At 30.2% G+C, this 21,018-nt stretch overlaps 5 protein-coding genes across 8 annotated transcripts; 2 read left to right on the top strand and 3 right to left on the bottom strand.

Moving 5' to 3' along the window:
• Window positions 1-1,465: 1,465 nt before the first annotated feature.
• Window positions 1,466-3,129, top strand: LOC142646014 (uncharacterized). Its single transcript, XM_075823830.1, has one exon. The coding sequence runs from the start codon at window positions 1,900-1,902 to the stop codon at window positions 3,052-3,054; it is 1,155 nt and encodes a 384-aa protein (XP_075679945.1). The 5' UTR covers window positions 1,466-1,899; the 3' UTR covers window positions 3,055-3,129.
• A 3,317-nt stretch (window positions 3,130-6,446) lies between these two features.
• On the top strand, window positions 6,447-12,421 carry LOC113794850 (BDNF/NT-3 growth factors receptor-like). Of its 2 annotated transcripts, none has more exons than XM_027344993.2 (10): window positions 6,447-8,176; window positions 8,251-8,325; window positions 8,424-8,495; window positions 8,578-8,642; window positions 8,893-9,184; window positions 9,270-9,511; window positions 9,602-9,889; window positions 9,965-10,789; window positions 10,861-11,483; window positions 11,544-12,421. In XM_027344993.2, exons 1-10 carry the CDS (start codon window positions 7,509-7,511, stop codon window positions 12,228-12,230), a joined length of 3,837 nt encoding a protein of 1,278 aa, XP_027200794.2. In that variant the 5' UTR covers window positions 6,447-7,508; the 3' UTR covers window positions 12,231-12,421. The 2 variants fall into 2 exon arrangements, with proteins under 2 accessions (XP_027200794.2, XP_027200795.2); XM_027344994.2 differs by having other exon boundaries at window positions 6,455-8,176; window positions 9,980-10,789.
• A 14-nt stretch (window positions 12,422-12,435) lies between these two features.
• On the bottom strand, window positions 12,436-12,914 carry LOC113794852 (uncharacterized). The gene has a single exon (XM_027344998.2). The coding sequence runs from the start codon at window positions 12,902-12,904 to the stop codon at window positions 12,437-12,439; it is 468 nt and encodes a 155-aa protein (XP_027200799.2). The 5' UTR covers window positions 12,905-12,914; the 3' UTR covers window position 12,436.
• A 77-nt stretch (window positions 12,915-12,991) lies between these two features.
• Window positions 12,992-18,594, bottom strand: LOC113794851 (uncharacterized). 3 transcript variants are annotated; one of them, XM_075823790.1, is made up of 5 exons: window positions 18,446-18,594; window positions 18,319-18,366; window positions 16,931-17,118; window positions 16,044-16,872; window positions 12,992-15,992 (listed from the first exon to the last, which is right to left on the bottom strand). In XM_075823790.1, the coding sequence occupies exons 4-5, from the start codon at window positions 16,816-16,818 to the stop codon at window positions 14,002-14,004; spliced, it is 2,766 nt and encodes a 921-aa protein (XP_075679905.1). In that variant the 5' UTR covers window positions 16,819-16,872; window positions 16,931-17,118; window positions 18,319-18,366; window positions 18,446-18,594; the 3' UTR covers window positions 12,992-14,001. The 3 variants fall into 3 exon arrangements, with proteins under 3 accessions (XP_075679905.1, XP_075679907.1, XP_075679906.1); XM_075823792.1 differs by lacking the exon at window positions 16,931-17,118; XM_075823791.1 differs by lacking the exons at window positions 18,319-18,366; window positions 18,446-18,594 and adding an exon at window positions 17,336-17,484.
• Window positions 18,595-19,121: 527 nt separating this feature from the next.
• Window positions 19,122-20,985, bottom strand: rept (RuvB-like helicase 2 rept). The gene is made up of 3 exons (XM_027344960.2): window positions 20,744-20,985; window positions 19,612-20,681; window positions 19,122-19,556 (listed from the first exon to the last, which is right to left on the bottom strand). The coding sequence occupies exons 1-3, from the start codon at window positions 20,864-20,866 to the stop codon at window positions 19,304-19,306; spliced, it is 1,446 nt and encodes a 481-aa protein (XP_027200761.2). The 5' UTR covers window positions 20,867-20,985; the 3' UTR covers window positions 19,122-19,303.
• Window positions 20,986-21,018: the final 33 nt, after the last annotated feature.

The following is a 21,018-nucleotide window of genomic DNA, read 5'->3' on the forward strand; positions in this document are numbered from 1 at the left end:
TTCCCCATATGAACCTTATTATAATGATGATGGCCTTGGTATTTTAAAGACCTTGATAATGTTATTTTTGATTCTATTAATAGAATCAACATGACCATCATATTTAATAGGATCGGTCGATCGACCTAAAACCCATATCAAATGACCTTCATATAACCTTCAAAGACCTAGTTAACATTTTTAAATGGCCTCAATTTTATTGAGTTCAAGGGCCATAGGTTCATTCAAACAAATCACATGACTTATGACATTGATATATTCAAACCGTCAACAACAACAGAAAAAAACAAGTTTTTTTGTTTCATCGGTTGGTCGGATCAAATTGGGCTGGACCTTATCACCATCGTCGTGATCACCAAGGTCACGTGTTTCCTTTTGTAAAACAAAACGTTGGCTTTTTTCACTGGTGGTCGTTACAAACACAAAAAAAGGTCATTATTGGTCATTGAAATGATGATGATATAATATAAGAAACTTTCCGGGAACTTTTTTTTCTATTTCCCAGTTCATTCAAGGTTGGTTGACCACTATCGTCAAGGGGTCAATGTCAAGGAAATTTCTGAAAAAAAAATTTTCCAGAAATTTTTCCGAAACGAAAAATCATGCGATTTTTTTTCAATCGAATGACCAGTGATTTGTTTATGTTTTGGTTAGAAACAAACCCAACAAAATCGTACCATAAATAATGAAAAAATCATTCGGGATTCTCATGTGTGCATCATATGTTTGTTTTGCTTCTCGTAAATAAATCATTCGATTTGTCAAATATGTTTGGTTAAGGAAAAAACAGATGATGATGATGTTGTGTATCGAATCAAAATCAATCATGTAATCACATCATGATCGATTGATGATGATGATGATGATAATCATTTGGACTTGATCGACAAAGTTTTGTTCATTCTCATATGACTCAAATATTCATCATCCACCAACCAACCAATCAATCAATCAATCAATCCGATTCGATTGTAATCAATCAGGTTTTAGTTAGTTTGGTTACAAAGAAGAAGGAAACAAAATCATTCGATTATGAGAAAATTGAAATTTTTTTGTGATTTTCGCCAAATATTTGTCTAATCAACAAATTTTCTTTCATTTGACAACCAAATAATGACGTGATTCTTATCGATCATCTTTCTTTTCGGATGTTTTCATCATCATCTTCGTCTTTTTTCCTTAATGGTAGCAGCGATTTGGTTGTAGTTGGGGGTGGTTAGATCGAAAGAAAATCGAAAGATGTGATGTGTACGTACGTCAAATGATGTACAGTGCATTTTGCATCAAGCGGGCGGCGTTTCTCTGTTGCTTTTGAATTGGATTTCATGTTGACAAACTAGAGAGAGAAATGTAACAGTGCAGAAACGATAAAAAAACGCCTGTTTTGTAACAGAAAGTTTTCAAAAAACTTTTTTTTTTGCAAATTAAATTTTCATTTTCAACACGATCAATCGAATGGTTTCACCAAAAGTCTAGTAGCATTAATTCTGCGTAACATTTGTATTATTCTTGTTGTTGTTTTACTGATATTTTCTGGTTATTTTTGTCATAATGATCATCATCATGTAAATGAATGAATACCATTACAGCTATATTCCTGGGTAAAATATGGAAAAAAACAACAACTATATTGACAAATATATTTTCTTGCTATATAAAAACACTGCATTGGTTGGTTTGTATTCATCAGTATCACCAGACTTCGCTACCATTTCATTTCTGTCGTTTTTGTTTGTTTGTGTTTGGTTTTGGGTTTGATGTGATATTGCCATAGTGATTTATTTGGAGTATTCTTGAAAATAAATATTCTCCTTTTTGACTCATCAAACACAATAAATTCTGAATCCTTGATCTTGAACCTTTGTGAAATTCAACCGTCAAAGAAAATTCCGAAAAAAAATGTTACCGTTAATCAATGATAATATGAATGATAACGATAATGTTATTCATCAACATTCAATGCGACCATTGCAATCACAATCACCACCACAACAACAACAATTCCAGCAATCAAAAATGATGAATAATAATTCCAATAAAATGTTACAAATGAAATGGGCAACATCAACAACAACAACATCGGCAGCCGCAGCTGATCAAGCAACAGCAACAATGACAGCACATCTGGATAATGGTGTACAATTGATTAAACAAATGAGTATGGAACAACAAAAACATGAACAATTTTTTTCCAATAATCATATTATTGAAAATTTTATCGATTCCGTAAGAGAAATGAATGATGTTGTATTGATACCATCCAAGTTAAAAGATTTAGAACCATTACCATCAACAACGACGGCAGCTGCTAATTCCAACGGTAATTCCAATGCAATCTCCAATGCAATTTCCAATGCGATTGGACAACAGCGATCATCCGCAGCAACAAAATTTTCCTTATTAAATGATGATCTTTATTCATATTATCAAATGATAAATATTATTAAAAATGATCTCTTTATGGATTCATCCAATCAACATCAAAATTCATATCAATCATATTCATCATGTTTAGCAAATAATTTTTCCAATGATATGAATAATTTATTTAAAATGCCAAAACGAAAAATTTCCCGACAACAACAACGACAAAATTCAACAACAACAACAACAAATGCCGCAAATGGATCCAGCATAAATGGCGCCAACGAACGTTTCACAGCTCAATCACGTAGTGTATCATCAAACAATTTGGTTTCCATGTATCATGGAACAACTGCGGCTGCTGTAAATTATCAAACACAAACATCACAAACATCATCGAATGGTGGCCGTACAAGTCCCGGTTTATCATCATCATCTTCATCATCGGATAATGGTATCGATATGAATGATAATGATTCAACAACAACGGCAGCCGCATTGACAATGATGATGTTACCACAATCGATGAATGGTCAACAACAACCACAATTAAATGCCCGTCAATTAACAATACAATTTATAAATCATTTACATTCATTATATTCTATTTTAGAACATTTTACACAAGCTGCCGATCTAATTATTGAACGTTATTTAAATGAATTTGAACAAGAACAACAACAAATCTAATTTTATTTTATTTTATTTAAAAAAATTATAATTATTATTTCGTTATTATTAAATTTTACAATTTTTTCTTGAAAATTACAAAATTTTTTCGTTTGAAAAAAAAATTCGAAAAAGTTTCGATAAACATCCACTAGATGGCGAAAGTATTATTGTTAATATTAATCAATCATGATTAGTCGAAATAGTCGAATAAGAATTGTAATTTTAGTTTTTTTTTTTTTTTTGGTTACAAATTTTTTCTTTCCTTCTTTTTTCATCTTGATGATGACATAAGGTTTTTCATTTTGTTTTTTACTGTTTGTTTTTTTCACCTGTCAAACATGGTTGTCATTTAGAAATTTTTCTCTACCGTTTGTTTTTACCTCGTTTACATTAACACACACTCTATTGGTTTTCATTAATTTTCCGCATCAATTAATGAGAATGGAGCCCAAAAGGCCCCGAAAGAAAAAAAATTTGACATTTTTTTCAAACAGAAAATTCTCTAACTGACTGACTGATGAAACAAAACGAAACGAAAAAAAGTTTTTTTTGAAATGTTCAGGACCAAAGCATTCATTTTTACTATTCTAGATGAATGATGAATGAGAATTCACCTGATGAATCGCGAGAATAAATTTCCTATATATAAAAAAAATTACGGTAACTATTCCCCATTCATTCCTTCAATTCAATTCCCCACTTGAGTTGTGCAAATTCTTCTTTTTCACTACGTCGTTCATGATGTTCAATTTATCATTGATCATTTTTTGTTTGCATAAAAAATTTTTCAAAAAAAAACCACTATGCACCTACTAAACTAACTAACTAACTAAACTGAAACAACTAGTTGATGGAAACACAGATTCTGGTTCTGGAATTGAATTGGATTCTTGCGCATTTTCAAATGTGAAAAAAACAATTGACGACTGACTGACTGACTGAAGAATCTAACCAGTTGACAGAATTTTTTTTTGACACATGCCTTTTGCTTCCACAATTTCTTTCATCATCATTGTTTGTAATGGTTGCCTTTAGTTTTTTTCAGTTTGATTATTTCGATCCAAAATTGAATTTTTCATCTTGGAATTTTTTTCCCTGTTTCTTTTTCCTTCATTGTCACGATTCTTGTTTGATTTTTTGGATTTTAAGTGAAATTTTGTGAATTTTTTAGAAAATTGTGCGTATTTTTTGGAAATTTTTGAATTTTTCGGAAAATTGTGCGTTTTTTGGAAAATTACGCATTTTTCAGAAAATTGTGCTTTTTTTGGAAAATTGCGCATTTTGTGGCGATTTTTGAATTTTTTGAAAAATTGTGCATTTTTTGGCAATTTTTGAATTGTTTCAAATATTCAAACGTGTTTCAGCATAATCCGATTGGATTCCGAAATAAAAAAAATCAAAAGTTTTTTTTCCACCAAAAGGTTTGTTTATCTAAAATTCAATTCATCCAATGAATGGTGATCATCCAATTGATCACACACAAATCATTACCAGATTTGTACATTTCAAATCAAATCAAATCAGATCGGACAAACCACTTGATTGATTATAACATTGATTGTAATGATCATCATTATCCGAAATGATAAAATTCTATTGTTTTCGGGCCAAAAATATATATAGAAAAAGTCGGTTGTTTTTTCTTCGGTTGTTTTTTAATTAGATTTTTGTTTGTTTCGTTTGATGTTTTGCATCGTGACAAATTTCAAGTACAGTTTTTTTTTCTGATTAAATCAATGGAAAGATTCTCTGATTCTCTCCTCTTACTCCTCCCCCTTACTACCATAAACATTATCATCACTATCTGTCAATGACATTGGCAATGAATTTCAAAATCAGAAAAAGAGAAAAATTAGAGAAAATTGATTCTTTGAAATGTTCGTTTCTTTTTTTCCTAAGTTTCTGTCAAAAAATGTTTTCTTCTTTCCATCGATTGTGATCTCCATGAATAACCCGACAAATAAGTAAAATTTTCGTCCTTTGGGTACACATTTTGTTCACTTAGAAACTTTTCTTGAAAGTAAATTCAGTAGTCAAAAAGAAAATAAAAAAGGTATTCAAAAGCTGTCAACATTATTATTTTTCTTCATCAACTACAAAAAACTATAATCAAATCTTTTGATGATATTTGATATTCAAAAGTTGATGAATTTTTTTTCTTCTTCACATATAAACGCCCCATAATAATAATGATATGCGCTACCATCATGAATATTAAATTACGTCATTTGATGCTTCTGTGTGAAGAAGAACTTACGCAGTAGGAAAAAAATACCCGAAAAAATCTTTTCTTCCCCCCACCACCACCATCACCAACATTTTGATCAACCAAATACCAAATATCATCATCATTGAAAATTGAAAATGTAACACCAATTCATTTTTTCGTACCAATCGATCCATTGATAATCGATTTTGTATCGATTTCGATCATTTTTCATTTTCATTTTAATTTCAACAACAAACAGAAACAACAAAATGTTCGTAATAATAACCAACATTTTAATGATATCATTTTCATTATGATAATCATTTGTTGTTGTTGTTGTTGTTGTTGTTATCTGTATTTTGAATATGTGATCGATCAATCAATCAATCAATTAATTGTGATCGATCAAACAAAATTAATATTCAAACAAAATGAAACAATTGATATCAAGTGTGGAGATATTTCCAGAATTTTCATTTGTTTTTCGATTTTTCTTGAAATATTCCTTTATTTTTTTTGATTAGACAAAATGAATTGAAATTGATCGATCAATTTTCGATTCATTCATCGTCATTACAATTCTTCGTCATCACTATTAATTGGATACAATTTTGCTACAATTTTACCCAAAAAAATGTATCGCTATTAATTTGTTTTTGTTTTTTTTTGTCAAAACAACATTTACCTGACAACTTTTGTTTTAATAATATTCATTTTTTTTTTTTTTTTTGGTTAAGTTCGTACGAACGCAAAACATTGAAAAAAACTTTGTTCATTTTTAAGTGCATCATCATCATCATCATTATGATTATGAATTATCAATCCGAAAAAGAAAAAGAAAAAAAAATTAAATAAACAACATTGGTTCGTTTGATACCGATACATTTTTTTGATGATATGATGACAGTGAACAGTGAACAACGAAAAAGAAAAAACTGAACAAAATTGATAATCATCATCATTCTTCATACTCATGATGATGATTATCAATGATAATGAATGATGTGTGTGTGTGTGATTTTTTTAGTTGATTTTTGATTGATGTAACCATACATGAGGAAAAACAATCCTTTTTTCTCTTTCGACAAAGAATTTCGCCTATTGACCTATTCTTGTTTGACAAAAAAATCTTTAAAATTTTTGATAATAATAATAAAAAAGACAATCATCTCATTTACTTTATCATTAAGACATTATATAAAACGACGATAACGGTTTATAACGGTAACAAAAAAGGTGACAAAAATCCTGCCATTTGTAATTTGATGTTGTTGTCGATGATGATGATGATGATGATAATGATAACAATGGATTGAAAATTAATAACCATAATTATAAGTTAATAAAGAACAATGTCGATTATGATGATGACGATTGATAATGACGATGCACAAAAAACTCTCGACATTTTTTTCCATTATCCGTTTTATACCGAAAATTTAACCAACAATGCGCGTAACCTTTATCGCATCATCATTATTTTTAAAGAAGATCAAATTTTTTTTGTTTTGCTTCTCGATTTGAATCAAACCAAAACTGAATTTCCGAACAGGTTCTTGATTGAAACTTCCAAAAAATTCGTAAATTTCAAAAAAAAAAAAATTGTTTTCCAAAAGTTTTTTTGGTGTGTGTATTTGAAATAAATAGCTTCGTATTAGCATCATCGATATCTTTTAATTGTTTGTTTGTTGATTTTTTTTTCTCTCGATTGATTGATTGATTGATTACACGAGAAGAAGAAGACGAAAAAAAACCTACAAAGAAAATGAAACATCTACAGCGACAACAACAACAACAACATCGTTTGATTTAGTTTCATCGTCGTTGATGATAATGATGATCTTTGGACTTGTTGATGTGATTTTGTTTCGTTGGATTTCTTAAGATCATACGACTTGATCATGATCATGATGTTCATATGTGAATCTTCTTCTTCTTTTCGTTGAATGTATCATATTGATTTGACGTCACTTAATGATAGAGAAAAAAACCAACATAATGATTTTTATTGACAAAACCTGTGTGTGTGAAAAACAAAATGAAAATGAAATGATTATTATTTTCTGTGTTTGAAATGAATTGAAAAACTTTAACGATTCTTTGCCTGTTGTTTTTTCATTGATCTAATTTGACTAATCAAATCAAATTAATCTGATAAAATTTTTTTTTGTTTTTGTTTTCAGTCATCAATTATGATGATGATCCATTTGAATAACAATGTGTAACAACGAAAACAACAACGACGAAGACGACGATAATAATAATGAAAATGAATAATTCTATTGATTTGTATGATGATATTCATCACCAACATCAAAATTACCATCAAAATCACCATCATCATGATCATTGTACAAAACATCCATCATTGACAGGAAAAATCATCAATCATCAATCAATATTAATGATATTATTGTTGATATTATCATCATCATCATTTACATTATCCAAATCGATGGCAATCGATTCTTCATCTATCATAAATTTTTCTAGTCCAGCCAATAATTCATCAACAACATTATTATTATTATCATCATTTGAAACAACAACAATAAAACCTAGTCAAAATGACAATGATGATTTAACGATATTAACATTTGTTAAATGGTCATCCGATAGTTTATCATCATCATCATCATTATCAGTTGATGATTCTGGAGAAGATAATTCTTCAGAGCCGTCGACAATAACCGAATTGATTCCATCATCATCATCATCCGAACATCGCCATCATCAACAACAAGCATTAATAATAAGAAAAAAATCCATAGAATCATCGACAACAACAAATCATTTGGAAATTTGTCAACAAAAATGTTCATGTCATAAACAATATGAATTAGATTGCCGTTATCGTAATGATCAACAATCACAAATTGAAACAATACCAACATTTGATGATTCGAATGATTTGTTACAAATTATTGAAATGTAAAATATTTTTTCCTGGAAAAAATTTCTTAATTTCCAATAATGTTTTCCAATATTTTTTTTTGTTGTCTTAGAATCGCTTCAAATCAACCATATCTTCGGCGATTAGATCGAAAACAATTATCACCATATGTAAATATTGAAAAATTGTATGTTTTTCTTCGCATTTTCCATTTGATTTTCTGTCAAAACTTTTTGATAATCTTTATTTTCGTTATCTTTTGTTGTTCTTTCTCCAAAACAACAGAATCATCGATAATAGTGGCCTTGAATTGATCGATGTCGATACATTTGTTAATAATATTCATCTAAAAGAAATGTAATGTTGTTTTCATTGAAGAATTAAATTCCAAAAAATTGATAAATCCTTCTTATTCTTCATTCTGTTCCATTTTCTGTAGATCATTAAAAAACAATAAATTACGAACAATTACATGGAAACATTTTGATGGATTAAATCTATTGGGTATTTATTTGATTTATCATTTTTTCGTTGTTCTTTTGGTTGGTTGGTAGCAAAACAGTTTTGTTTTGCTTTATTTCAAATCCCAGCCATCATTATTAATTATTTATTTATTGGATAGTCAACGAACCCATTTTGTTGATTCAATGATGATGATAACAGCAAATAATTGATTAATTTTTATGTTTGTTTTTCGTTTTGTTTACATAAAATATCCCAATCAACTTGATGACAACAATTGTTGAACTACTAGATCTCAGTTTGGAAAATAATCCATTCGAATGTAATTGTCCATTATCAAAATGGATTGAAAATCTTGTACAAAATAAAAAACATAATATACTTGGACCATATTGGATGAATGTAACTTGTTTATGGCCGAATGATGATTCGGAACAATCGCAACAGCCACAAATTTTAGCTAATCTTTCATTAGATCAATGTAAATTTCCAACAATAAAAATTGAACCAAATCAACGGATTGAAATTAATGAAAATGAAACAGCAATATTAACTTGTTTGGCTAGTGGATTGCCAAGACCAATGTAAGTTTTTTTCACAAACCTAAAAAAAACTTAAAACAAAAAAAAACATCAAATTTTGTTTGTTTTGATGGAAAACATTTAATAGTATTACCTGGAATACGACAACAATCGATTCAAATTATACATTGATGGATGTTGAAATCGTCAATGATGATGATGATGATGAAACCACAAACATTAATGGAGAATCAGAATCAAAACAGTTATTGACAGTTAAACAAACACTCCGTTTAGATAATGCCCATATTGATGATAATGATCATTTCGAATGTCTGGCGGAAAATTCTGTGGGAAAAGTTTCCGAAAAAATTTCCATAAATATTCATTGTAAGTTTTGTTTTTTGTTTTCGAAAAAATTTCCCGATTTTAATTTTTTTTTTGATTTTCGTTACAAAACGTTTTTTTAAAAAAAACTAGCTGCACCTAAAATTGTTTCAATGAAATTACAACGAAAATTTTATTTAAATATTGTATTTCGTATAAAAGGTATACCATATGCAAAAACAGAATGGTTTAAAAATGGACAACCATTAGAATTACAATCGAATGATGATTTTCATGAATATCAAATTGATCATCGGTCATTTATTGATGGTCATCTGGAAATACGAAAACAATCACAATCAAATATCGGTGAATATACATTAGTAGCAACAAATGATTATGGTCAAATGAAACGTTCGATTAATGTTACATTTAATCAAGGTAATTATTAGTTGTTTTTTTAGCTTAAAGATTTTTATCAAAACAAAAACAAAAAACAAAATTGATTTAATTTAGATTTTCTCTCACCAGCAACTACATTTCCGGCTGTATCACAATTTAATAATCGACAACAAAAACAACAACAAAATGATAAAAATAATCCACCAATAATATCACCGATGATACCATCGAAAATATCAAATATCGATAGTATCGATAAATCGGATACAAGCAATGAAAATAATGAAGATGATTATAACGAAGATGATCAAAACAATGATGAAAACAATAAGAAATTCAATCTTTCAACAAATTTTCTATTGAGCAGTTTGTTAATAATATCATTATTTGTTATATTTATATTGGGTATATTATATCGCAATCGAATAATTGGTTGGAAATTGAAATCAATCAATGATCATCATCGATCATGGGAATCGGCAATCGATATAAATCATAATCATCATCATCATGATCATCATCATCAAAAATTTAATGAACAATCATCATTAAAATTATTAACAACAACATTACCAAATTGGTTGAATAGAAAATTTCGATTGATACGTGCAAGACATACAAATAATCGTCATCGAACATCAATTCGTCGACGTTTACCGGATAGCCGTGCAACAATGTTGTATTATAATAATAAAAAAAATCGTAATAATCAACAATTCGATACGAATTCAACTATAATCCTTAATTCATCGTCAGCTGATTCTACGATTAACAATAATAATAATAATTTATTTACGAAAAAAACATCATATCGTCCCGAAAATGATCCGATTGCAATTATGATTAGTAATAAACAACAGGTGAATCGATCGTTGGTTGAAAATTTTGTTCAAAATCCAAATTATTTTTCTGAAACGCAACAACTTTTGAAAAATTCCGGTAAGATTCCAGTCAGGATGACCAGGTTTTTTTTGGATTAATCTTTTTTTTTGTCAACTTTTCATATGTAGCAATCTGTCATATCAGTACGGAAAAAATAAATTTCATCCGAGAATTAGGTGAAGGTGCATTCGGTCGGGTGTTTTTAGGTACAGTTGATTATTTGACTGTTGATGAACCAACAACAATGGTTGCCATAAAAATGTTAAAAGAAACTGCACAGGCAAATTATTCCGATCTACGTGATGAATTTTCACGTGAAGCTGAATTCTTGGCTAATTTGATTCATCCAAATATTGTTACATTTTATGGTATATCAATGGATGGCCCAACGTTGATGATGCTATTTGAATATATGGAATATGGTGATCTGAATAATTTTCTTCGTGAACATGATCCATTTCATTCGAACCATTCTGCCATCACCAACAACAACGATAATAACAATGATGAAACAAAAACACGATTAATCGATCCATTATCAGCTGTTAATAGCCGTAAAATAAGACCATTAGAATTGATAGATTTACTTTATATTGCAACACAAATTGCAGCTGGTATGGAATATTTAGCATCACAACATTTTGTACATCGTGATCTTGCCACACGAAATTGTTTGGTTGGTGTTGGTTTTATAACAAAAATCGGTGATTTTGGTATGTCACGTGATGTTTATGCTACTGATTATTATCGGGTATGTATATCATTGATTTGGTTAACCCAAACTAACCTAATTCATTTTATCATTGATCAGGTTGGACGTGATGTTCTACTGCCAATTCGATGGATGAGTCCCGAATCAATAATGTATCGAAAATATACTGTTGAAAGTGATTGTTGGAGTTTTGGTATTTTATTATGGGAAGTATTAACATATGGTAAACAACCATGGTATGAATTTACTAATTTGGAAGTAATACAAAATGTAACTCGGGGAAAATTATTATCACCACCGGATAATTGCCCATTGGAATTATATAAAATAATGCTGGAATGTTGGCGTTTTAAACCTAATGAACGTATTGCTATTAGTTCGGTTTATAAAATATTACAAAAATTATTACAAACATATAAAACAATGGATCCATTGAATATACCGATTGTTGATAATGATAATAATCATGGTAATAATAATCATCAACAACAACAACAACATAATCTTCAGCAACAACCAGATTTACCGATTATTATTATACCACCATCGGTACCATTAATGGCAAATAAAATGTATTTTGAACGACAACCTAGTCAACAGGAAAATGATGATGATAATGACGATGACGATGATGATGATGATGGTAATGGTGGTAAAGATGAAGATAATAATAACGTCAATGATTATGGTGATATTACCATTGTTGCCGATAATTTGAAAACAAATGATGGTGATAATAATAAGCATCATCATCCGATCATTTCCTACCTAAAATTAAGCCACTAAAAAAACTTTGAAATTTTTTTTTAAAAACAGTATTATTCATCAAACATCCAACATAATGATTTTTCTACCCAGGTGCCTTTGTGTATATCTCTCAACAAGTAATAAGAATTTTTATTTTTGATCGTTTTTTTAAATTCATTTATAAAACATAACATACTGTATAATAAATATGATCATATTTCATTTGAAAATATTTCTTTCTTCGTTTAAAAATCTGAACATCGACCTTTACGTTCCCAATCACCATATCTAGTTGGTTCAGGACCGGTTGGTCCATTCATTTCACCTGTTTCAGGATTTTTATCATTTGGAAATGGATCATAAACGGGATTTGGTTGACGAGCTAATAAATCCTTGGATGATGATGAATTTGGATCCAATTGTGGTGAACGATTCATCAAACCAATCGGTGTATTTGGTGATTTTAATTGTTCACTATCAATTTCATTGATTTTTTCTTGTACTTTTTTACGAAGATTTTTGATTTTTGATGATTCTTCTGGTTGTTGTTCTAATTGATCGGTTGATTGAGGATTGGTTGAACAAAATGAATCGATTCTCAAGATTTTTACATTACGAACAATGGAAAACCAATGATGGTTACCACGTAACGATGATAACAACATTATTTTGGATCGAAATCGAATCAAACAAAAAAAACATTCGAAAATCATATGACCAGAAAAATTTTCGGGACCATCAATTAAGGACGTATATTCCGGAATTTTTTAAAATTTTCTTTTGAAATACAATTTAATTAATTAAGAAAAATTAAGGTAGAATATTTAATCATCATTTTTTTTAATTACAAATATAAATTACAAATGTTTTATATGTGATATTTTGTTTCCAGAAGAAAGAAAGTTGTTCATTTGTTGAATATTCTGTATTCGTTTTTTGTTTTTGGTTGATTAAAGTGTTAAATGAATGAATCACAATTTTGAATTGAATAGGAGGGTAGAATAATAATAAAAAAATGTTTCAGTGTGTTAACATAAACCGAGAGAAAGAGAGAGAAAAAACAAAGATTGATTCAGCCAAAGGGTTAATGTAATGTGTGATTAGGAAATGTTGAATGTGTATTAATGTTAAGAGAATCTACCCCCAAATGAGAAAACCAAAACCAATATCCCTTTTTCCCCATTTTTTTTTATATAACCACGAGATTAAATAATGAAGAAAAAAAAATTCGAAAGACAACAGAAACGAAAAAAAAAATATGTTCTATATGATGATGTATGGTGTGTGTGTGTGTGTGAACGACAAAATTCTTATATGAAGAGATAAACAAAAACAAACAAAAAAAAGGAATAGTTTTTTTTCAAATCTTTACATCAATATTATTTTTTTCAGTGTTGTTGTTTGAATGTTTTCACATCATAATTAAAGTGTAATAGTAATAGTAGCAGGTAGATGGTTTATATAATTTGTGATCAATTATTACTTTTTTTTTGTTGAGAAATTTAATTATATAATAAAAAGTGTATGATGCTCTGAGAAGTGTGTATGTATGTGTAATGTGTGTCAATCAAGCGATAATCAATCAAGTGTATAGCGCCGAATAAGAAAAAAGAAAATGAATGAGACAAGAATTATAACACAGAAGAAAAAAATTGTTGAATAGTAAATGTGTTTGTGTGTGTGTGTGAAAAATGAAAAACGAAACAAAGAAAAAAGAAACGGATATTTTGCTTTTATATGCGGGTTGGTTGGTTTTTGGGATTAAATTGTTTCCACATTTTCAATGACTTTTGTTTGTTGCAAATTTTAATTATTCACCGTTAATGATTGATGTTGGTTGTGGAATTGGTGATGAATGATGATCATCATTTTCATTCGAATCAATATCCGGCATACCACCACCATTTGTTGATTCCATTTCGGCAGCGGAATTCTGATTACCACCATTCGATGGTTGCATTTGAGAATTATTAGTATTGTTAGATGATAATGATGAACGAACACCATTCATTTTTTGTTTCATATTTGGATGATAATCACCACCATCACGATCACGATTATCGCGATCACGACCTTTGCCACTGTCATGACCGCCGCTACGGCCACCACGTGACATTCGATGATTACGTTGAGATGAATTACGTTGTGGACGATGTTGTTGTTGTTGTTGATGTTGATCACCACCAGGACCACCACGATAATTATTACTATGATGATGTGACTTAGTTTGTGAAGTTTGGCCTTGATGTTGTGGCTGTTGTTCACTGATATCTGCGGCAGATGAAGGTTGTTGTTGATCAACAACAGCAGCAGCCAAACGATGATCTTGTCGATTTGTCGATGTTGTTGATCCACCAGATTCGGTTGGTGAATTATCTTTGTTGAAATTTCCTCCTGCACCACCACCAGTACGACGTGGACCAAAACCACGTGGAGCATATGTACCACGCTGTGGTCGATCACGCGGAGAACGTGGTGCCGCTGTTTGTTGATCAGGCATACCACCACCAATAGGAGCACCACTACCGGCAGTAGAAAATGGTCGTCGAACATCACGTTGTTGACGATGATCTTCATTAACACCACCTCGTGGACCACGATCATTACGACGATGTCCACCACCAAGATGACCACCACGAATATTACCACCTGGACCAGTGCGCATACCACGAGATGGTCCACCACCAATATCATCACCACGGTTAATACCACGATGGCCGCCGCCACTCATGTAATCAAAATCGGATCCACTATTATTAATATTGGCATGTTGTGATGAATTGATTGTAACCGATTGTTGTCGTAGTTGTTGAAACAATTCACTATTTTCTTTACGTATTTTTTCCACTTCTTGCAAATGATTAATATGATATTCCAATAATATTTGAGCATTTTGAACCGATTCCAGTGTACCGACAAATACAAAAGGCACATATTCACGTGGTAGTTCATTTTCTTGGTCACCTTCAATTTTTACACGAACAACACCGGATTTATCAACAATTTCCTGTATAACACGACCATTACGACCGATAGATTTACCAACCAATGAACGTGGAATATCGATAACTTTTTCAGCAAATTCCAACATAGAACGTGCTTTATGCAATGCTTCCAAATCTTGGGTACGGACAGTAAATGCTGTTGGATTATCCATTATATCGATAGATAAAACACCAGGAACATTACGTGCTTGTGTAATATTTGTACCATGTGCACCGATAGCTAAACCCATTAGATTTTCTGGTACTAAAATTCTTGCCTCATAAATACCATGTTCATTTTGATTGGTTGGCATTCTGGTCGATTCCAATTTTTTTGCCGCTTCTTCAGCATCATTCAATAATATCAATTTTTGTTTCAAATTACGAAAATGCATTTCGGATAACATTGCAGCACGATTCTCTAATTTCGATGCAATAAAGCTCTTTTCATTAGGCGATTGTGAATAACCAATAACCACTAAACAATTTTTTGCTTCATCAAAACGTACAACATTGGCACTAATAGACAATTTAAAATGTCGATGTGCTTCTTCTTTCAATAACCAACTGGTATTAAATGATTTAAAATCATCCGGTATAGCTAATTCAAAGCGAAAAAATGGATTTGTTCGTAACAATGGATTTGGATTTTTTACACGAATATCATCGCTAGGAATAATTTCGGTAAAATTTTGTACCGGATGATTTTGATTGCCCAATGTAGCAGCAGCATTTGTTGATGATGATGAATCAACATTTGTTGATCCAACATTATTCATTTGATTATGTTGAATATATTCGACCACATAGAAACAACCTAGACAAAAGTAAATTAAAATAAACCGTGTAATCAGAACCACACACTTACCTTTGATCATTTTGACAATAGCACGAAACCAACCACGTGGTTGATCATCTGAACTTGATGAAAAAACTTCAACTTCCATACCGACAGTAATATTTGGATGATTTTGACTACCAACATTACTACCATCCAATGATATATTTGTGCCATTATTATTATTGATATTAGCTGCATTCGAACAAGATGATGATGATGATTGCATTTGATTATTGTTGGAAGCATTCGAAATATTCAGACCAGAAAGACCAGACAACAACAACGATGATGGATTATTAATATTATGAATTTTATCATTTTCATTATTTAAATCATTAGTGTTGTTGGCATTATTATTATTGATTGTTGCACTCGATGTTGAACTATTTGAAGTAGCGGGAGGAAGTCGAATACGTGATATTGGAAATGAAGATCTTGGGAAGAAATTATTTTGAAATGTAACAACAACATGTGTTTCATTCGATATATTTGATGACGATGAAATGATTTGATTGGATTTTACATTGGATGTACCACCAACACCACTACTTCCTAATTGTTGTTGCTGACCAGATCCATTCATCGAACCAAAACACATAGATTGATCATTTAATTGTTGTTGTTGTTGACTACTGACTACATTATTATTCGATGATAATGGTTGACAATTCTGTTGTTGTTGTGATAATTGTGATGGCTCAATTATATCAAATAGATAAGCCGGATAGAAAACACCATTTTCACCTTGAACTTCAACGGCACCGTTACGTAAAAAATCTTGTGATAAATCGGTGGTCATCATTGTTTTTTAATGAGAAAATTCCAACGATAAATAGCAAAAAAGAAGAATCTGAATCTTTCAAATGAAAAAAAAATTATGTTAATCAAAAAAATGCAAACACAAAATTACCTACCAAGAAAGAAAAGCAAACGTTATCAAAAAAAAAAAATGATGAAAAAATACTGATTTTGTAGCGATACACAAAAACGCAAATAGATGATGTTTGCTTGAAAAATGTTTTTTTTTATAAATAAAAAAAATATGCTTCTGAATAGGCAAACAATAGTAGACCGAAAAACAATCAATGTTGAGTGGTTAAATCTGAAATAAATTTTCAAAAAAAAGGAAAAAATTAATCAAATTAATTGAAAATATTCTAATTCGAAAATAACTAATCAAATCAAGTCACAAAGCAGGTTATTTAGTGTGGTTTCAAAAATTATTGATTGATGATGACATTGCTGTCATCAAAAAATAATCCTAATCTTCCTCGCAATGATGCAATCATCAAATCAAATCAAATCAGACAAAAACTTACTGAAATCAAAGAATTTTGAGTGATACAACCCGAAACACAAAAAAAGAAAAGAAAAAACACACTTGAAACGAACAGAGATTCAAACACCGAAATCAAAAAACAACAAAAATCAAAATCAGAAAAACGAAACGAGCAGCGTTTTTTTTTGGTTTCTGAATGTTGGAAAGCAAGATCAAAGATCATTGATTGTTAGTTTTTTTTCGAAGTTATTGTGTTTTAGGCAAATGAATCAAATCAAATCGAGAGAAAAAAATGATGAAATTGAGAAAGCAAAAATCAAGACAAAAAATTTTTTTTTTTTTTTTGGTTTTTCAAGACAAACACACAAAAAACTCGGTGAAAGTTAGTGTTATGCGAACACATACATAATAAAGAGACGGTGTGGTCTATTGAGAGTGTAGAGTAGTAGTGGCATAGACAAAGTATAAGAATCAACCGGCTATTGCTGCTCGTCACAACTTGAAACACCAAACAACGACGACAAAAGGCAATTTTTTTTTTTTTGGATTTCGAGAACAATCATCCTACAATTTATGAATGGCTCATTGCTTTATCAATCAGAAAAAAAGAAAAGTTTTTTTTGATTAAGAAAATTTTTTTTCCTTATCGATTAACGATGATGATGACGATTCAAGATTCGATAAAAATATTTGCACCAAAAACAAACAATGATGAAATTCTAGAATTTCAATCAAAAATGAGCATAGAGTGTGTGACAATTAGAATTATACGCAGCATTTACCATTCGAAAGAAAAAAAATATATTCGGGTTAAAAATAACTTTTCAAACTGGAAAAACTAAAACTAAACGGAAATCTATGGATATGATTTCATATTTAAAAAAAACAAACAAAACTATCAACAGAATATAGTTTGCAAAGTAAGAATTTAGGTTACCAGCAACCAAGAAATAAAAATTTTCAGACAATCGAGATTTGAGAGTTTAAGGAAATGAAATGTGACAAAAATATTGCCTTACTTACCCGGATTTGATTTATAACGTTCGAATTATGTGCGAAAAAAAATTAAGCCTTTTTTCAAAAAAAAAAAAAAAGAAAAAAGAAAACATTATTGAAAAAGATTTTCGAAAAAATGGCGATCAAAACATACCTTGAGTAATTTCAAACAAAAATGAGACAAAATTGAGATTATGATGATGACAAGAGATGAGATAGGGATGATGAGATCATAAAAATAAAACAAACTAAATTTTCACTTGTTTGGAAGGAAAAAAAAGACTTTTTTTTGTTGAAAATCAAAGTTTTCTGTTCTGTTTTGTTTTTTGGTTCAATTTGATTTATGTTCTATCAAAGAATTTTAGAATAAAAAAAAAGTGAAGAATTTTTTACATACCTCGAATGCAAACACACCAAACATACAAAAAAAAACACTAAACACACACACAATCAACAAACGAAATTTTAATTTCAAAATTCGAAATTGAATCGAATTCGTTCAGAAAAAAGTTTTGAGCTTTTCAAATTTTGATGACGAATTTTCAAAATTTTTTTTCTGGTTGTAAACAAAATGGATGAGCGAAAAGAAAAAACGTGGTTCGAGTTTTATTTTGAAATTTTTAATTTGGAAGATGAAAAAAAAACCAAATGAAAATTACCGAAAACAAACGAAAAATGAAACTTTTTTTTTCGTTCTTCAGAATAAAGACAATGATCAGCTCTGCTCTCTCTTTTCTTTTCTGGCTAATCATTCGTTCGATCTCTACCACTACCACTAAAATGCTAATAGCATTTCAATTAGTAACAGAAATGAAAAAACCCAATGGTAGTAGCATTAAAAATAATGAAATTTTTTTTTTAATTATTCATTCATATTAACCATGCATACAAAAATAGAAAAAAAAATATGGTGCGCGCCGAAATTCCAGAATGCCATCTAGTGGAGAAAATATTTTCAAAAAATTTTATTCGAATTCGATGATAATTCTGATTGATTTGATTTGGTTTGGCTTCAAATTTCCATTGAATTTTCATTACCATCAGCCTTAAATGTTTGTTGTTTTTGTTCGACATTTTTTGTCGATGTTGAATCCATAACATCCATTAAAAAATTAAATTCTTTTTCATATTGTTCGATAAATGTTTTTGAACGTTTTGAATCCATAAACAAACCATATGCTTCTTTTACATCTTGTACTTCAACTTTATTGGATTTACGTTTTTTAGCCAAAATATCTGATGTTATTATTAATTGAAGTGAGTATCTATGGAGAAAAAATTAATAACCTTTTTCTTTCCGAACAAAAAAAACCCACTTACCTTAAACTAGATTCGGTAGCCATTTTTGTCAATATTAAATGTGCATCATTATCAATATTAACTTGTTCTTCTTCGGCACGAATTTTCAGAATTTGTGAAATATCTTCATTTGTATATGGTTGTGTACGAATAATGATTAAACGATCTAAAAAATCTGGTGGAAATCCATGTGGTGAACGATAATTTGTACCACGTATACGTGTTATACCACGATTAGTAGCCAATATAACGATTGGTGCAAATTCTGATTCCAATGCACGATTCAGAAAGGAAAAACATTCAACATCCAGCATATGTGCTTCATCCAAAAACAATACACCTGGATGCAATTCAGCTTTTCCTTCATCTTTCCATTCGGATATTTTCCCGTTAACTTTCATACGATCTTCAGATTTTATTTCACCAGTATCACCTGAAAACAGCGCCATAAATCCTTGTTGTCTGGAATTGATTACATCAATTTCATGAAGATTCAAAAAATGACGAACAATTTTTCGTTTCTGTATTTCACCTTCTGGGCATTGAATAAATTTGGTATTTGGTCCAATAGCATCATAATCTTGACTACGGGTAAAATTTCTTCCCAATTTCGTTACAACACCGTTTGATTTATTAACAGTAATAATATCACCCGAAGATATTTTTTCCTTAATCAAATTATCAATCATTTTCTGTCCTAAATCATAAACAGTTTCCATATCGGTTGATTTTAATGTCAACTTTCCAACACGTGTCAGTTGATCAGCTGAACGATCAATTTGTATTTCAACAACTTCACCTTCAAGAAAATCATTTTCTTCTTTAATACTTATTGAAATTGCTTTACGAAATGCTTGCATTAATGATTCAGATTTGGATAAATCCAGCGAAAATAATTCCGATGCTGACATTGAAACAAATGGTGTTTCTGGTGATAATGATTTAGCAATACCCATTGCTATAGCTGTTTTACCAGTTCCCGGTTGGCCGGCAATCAAAATAGCCCGTCCTGCAATTCGTCCTTCTTTAATCATTTTAACAATTAAACCGGCTGCTTTACGTGCAGCTTTTTGCCCAACCATTCCTTCCGACTAATTTCAAAATGAAATATGATTAGGGAAATTTTCCCTGTGAAAAACAAAAAAAAACAAACCTTTTCGATCGGTTCAAGTTTATCATCCAAACCTAAACCACGTATATGTGAATGCGCGCCAGTTCTTTCCAATCTTTGTACGATTTGTTGTTGTTGTTCACCAACAATTTGATCGACATCCATGATTGATGATAATTTATGATAATGGTCAACTTTGATTTAATTTGAATTCGATTGAATTGTCAAATTTCAAATTTTCAAAAAAAACTTGCACGATTTTTTGAGCAGAAAAAAACATGTGCTTTTCCGTTCATAGATGTCGTTCGTCAATTTTT

Source organism: Dermatophagoides pteronyssinus, unplaced genomic scaffold (assembly GCF_027571235.1).
Source record: "Dermatophagoides pteronyssinus isolate colony J.1.1.1.1 unplaced genomic scaffold, Derpt_VIB-CSIC_2022.12 sq0037, whole genome shotgun sequence".
In the NCBI taxonomy this organism is placed as follows: domain Eukaryota; kingdom Metazoa; phylum Arthropoda; class Arachnida; order Sarcoptiformes; family Pyroglyphidae; genus Dermatophagoides; species Dermatophagoides pteronyssinus.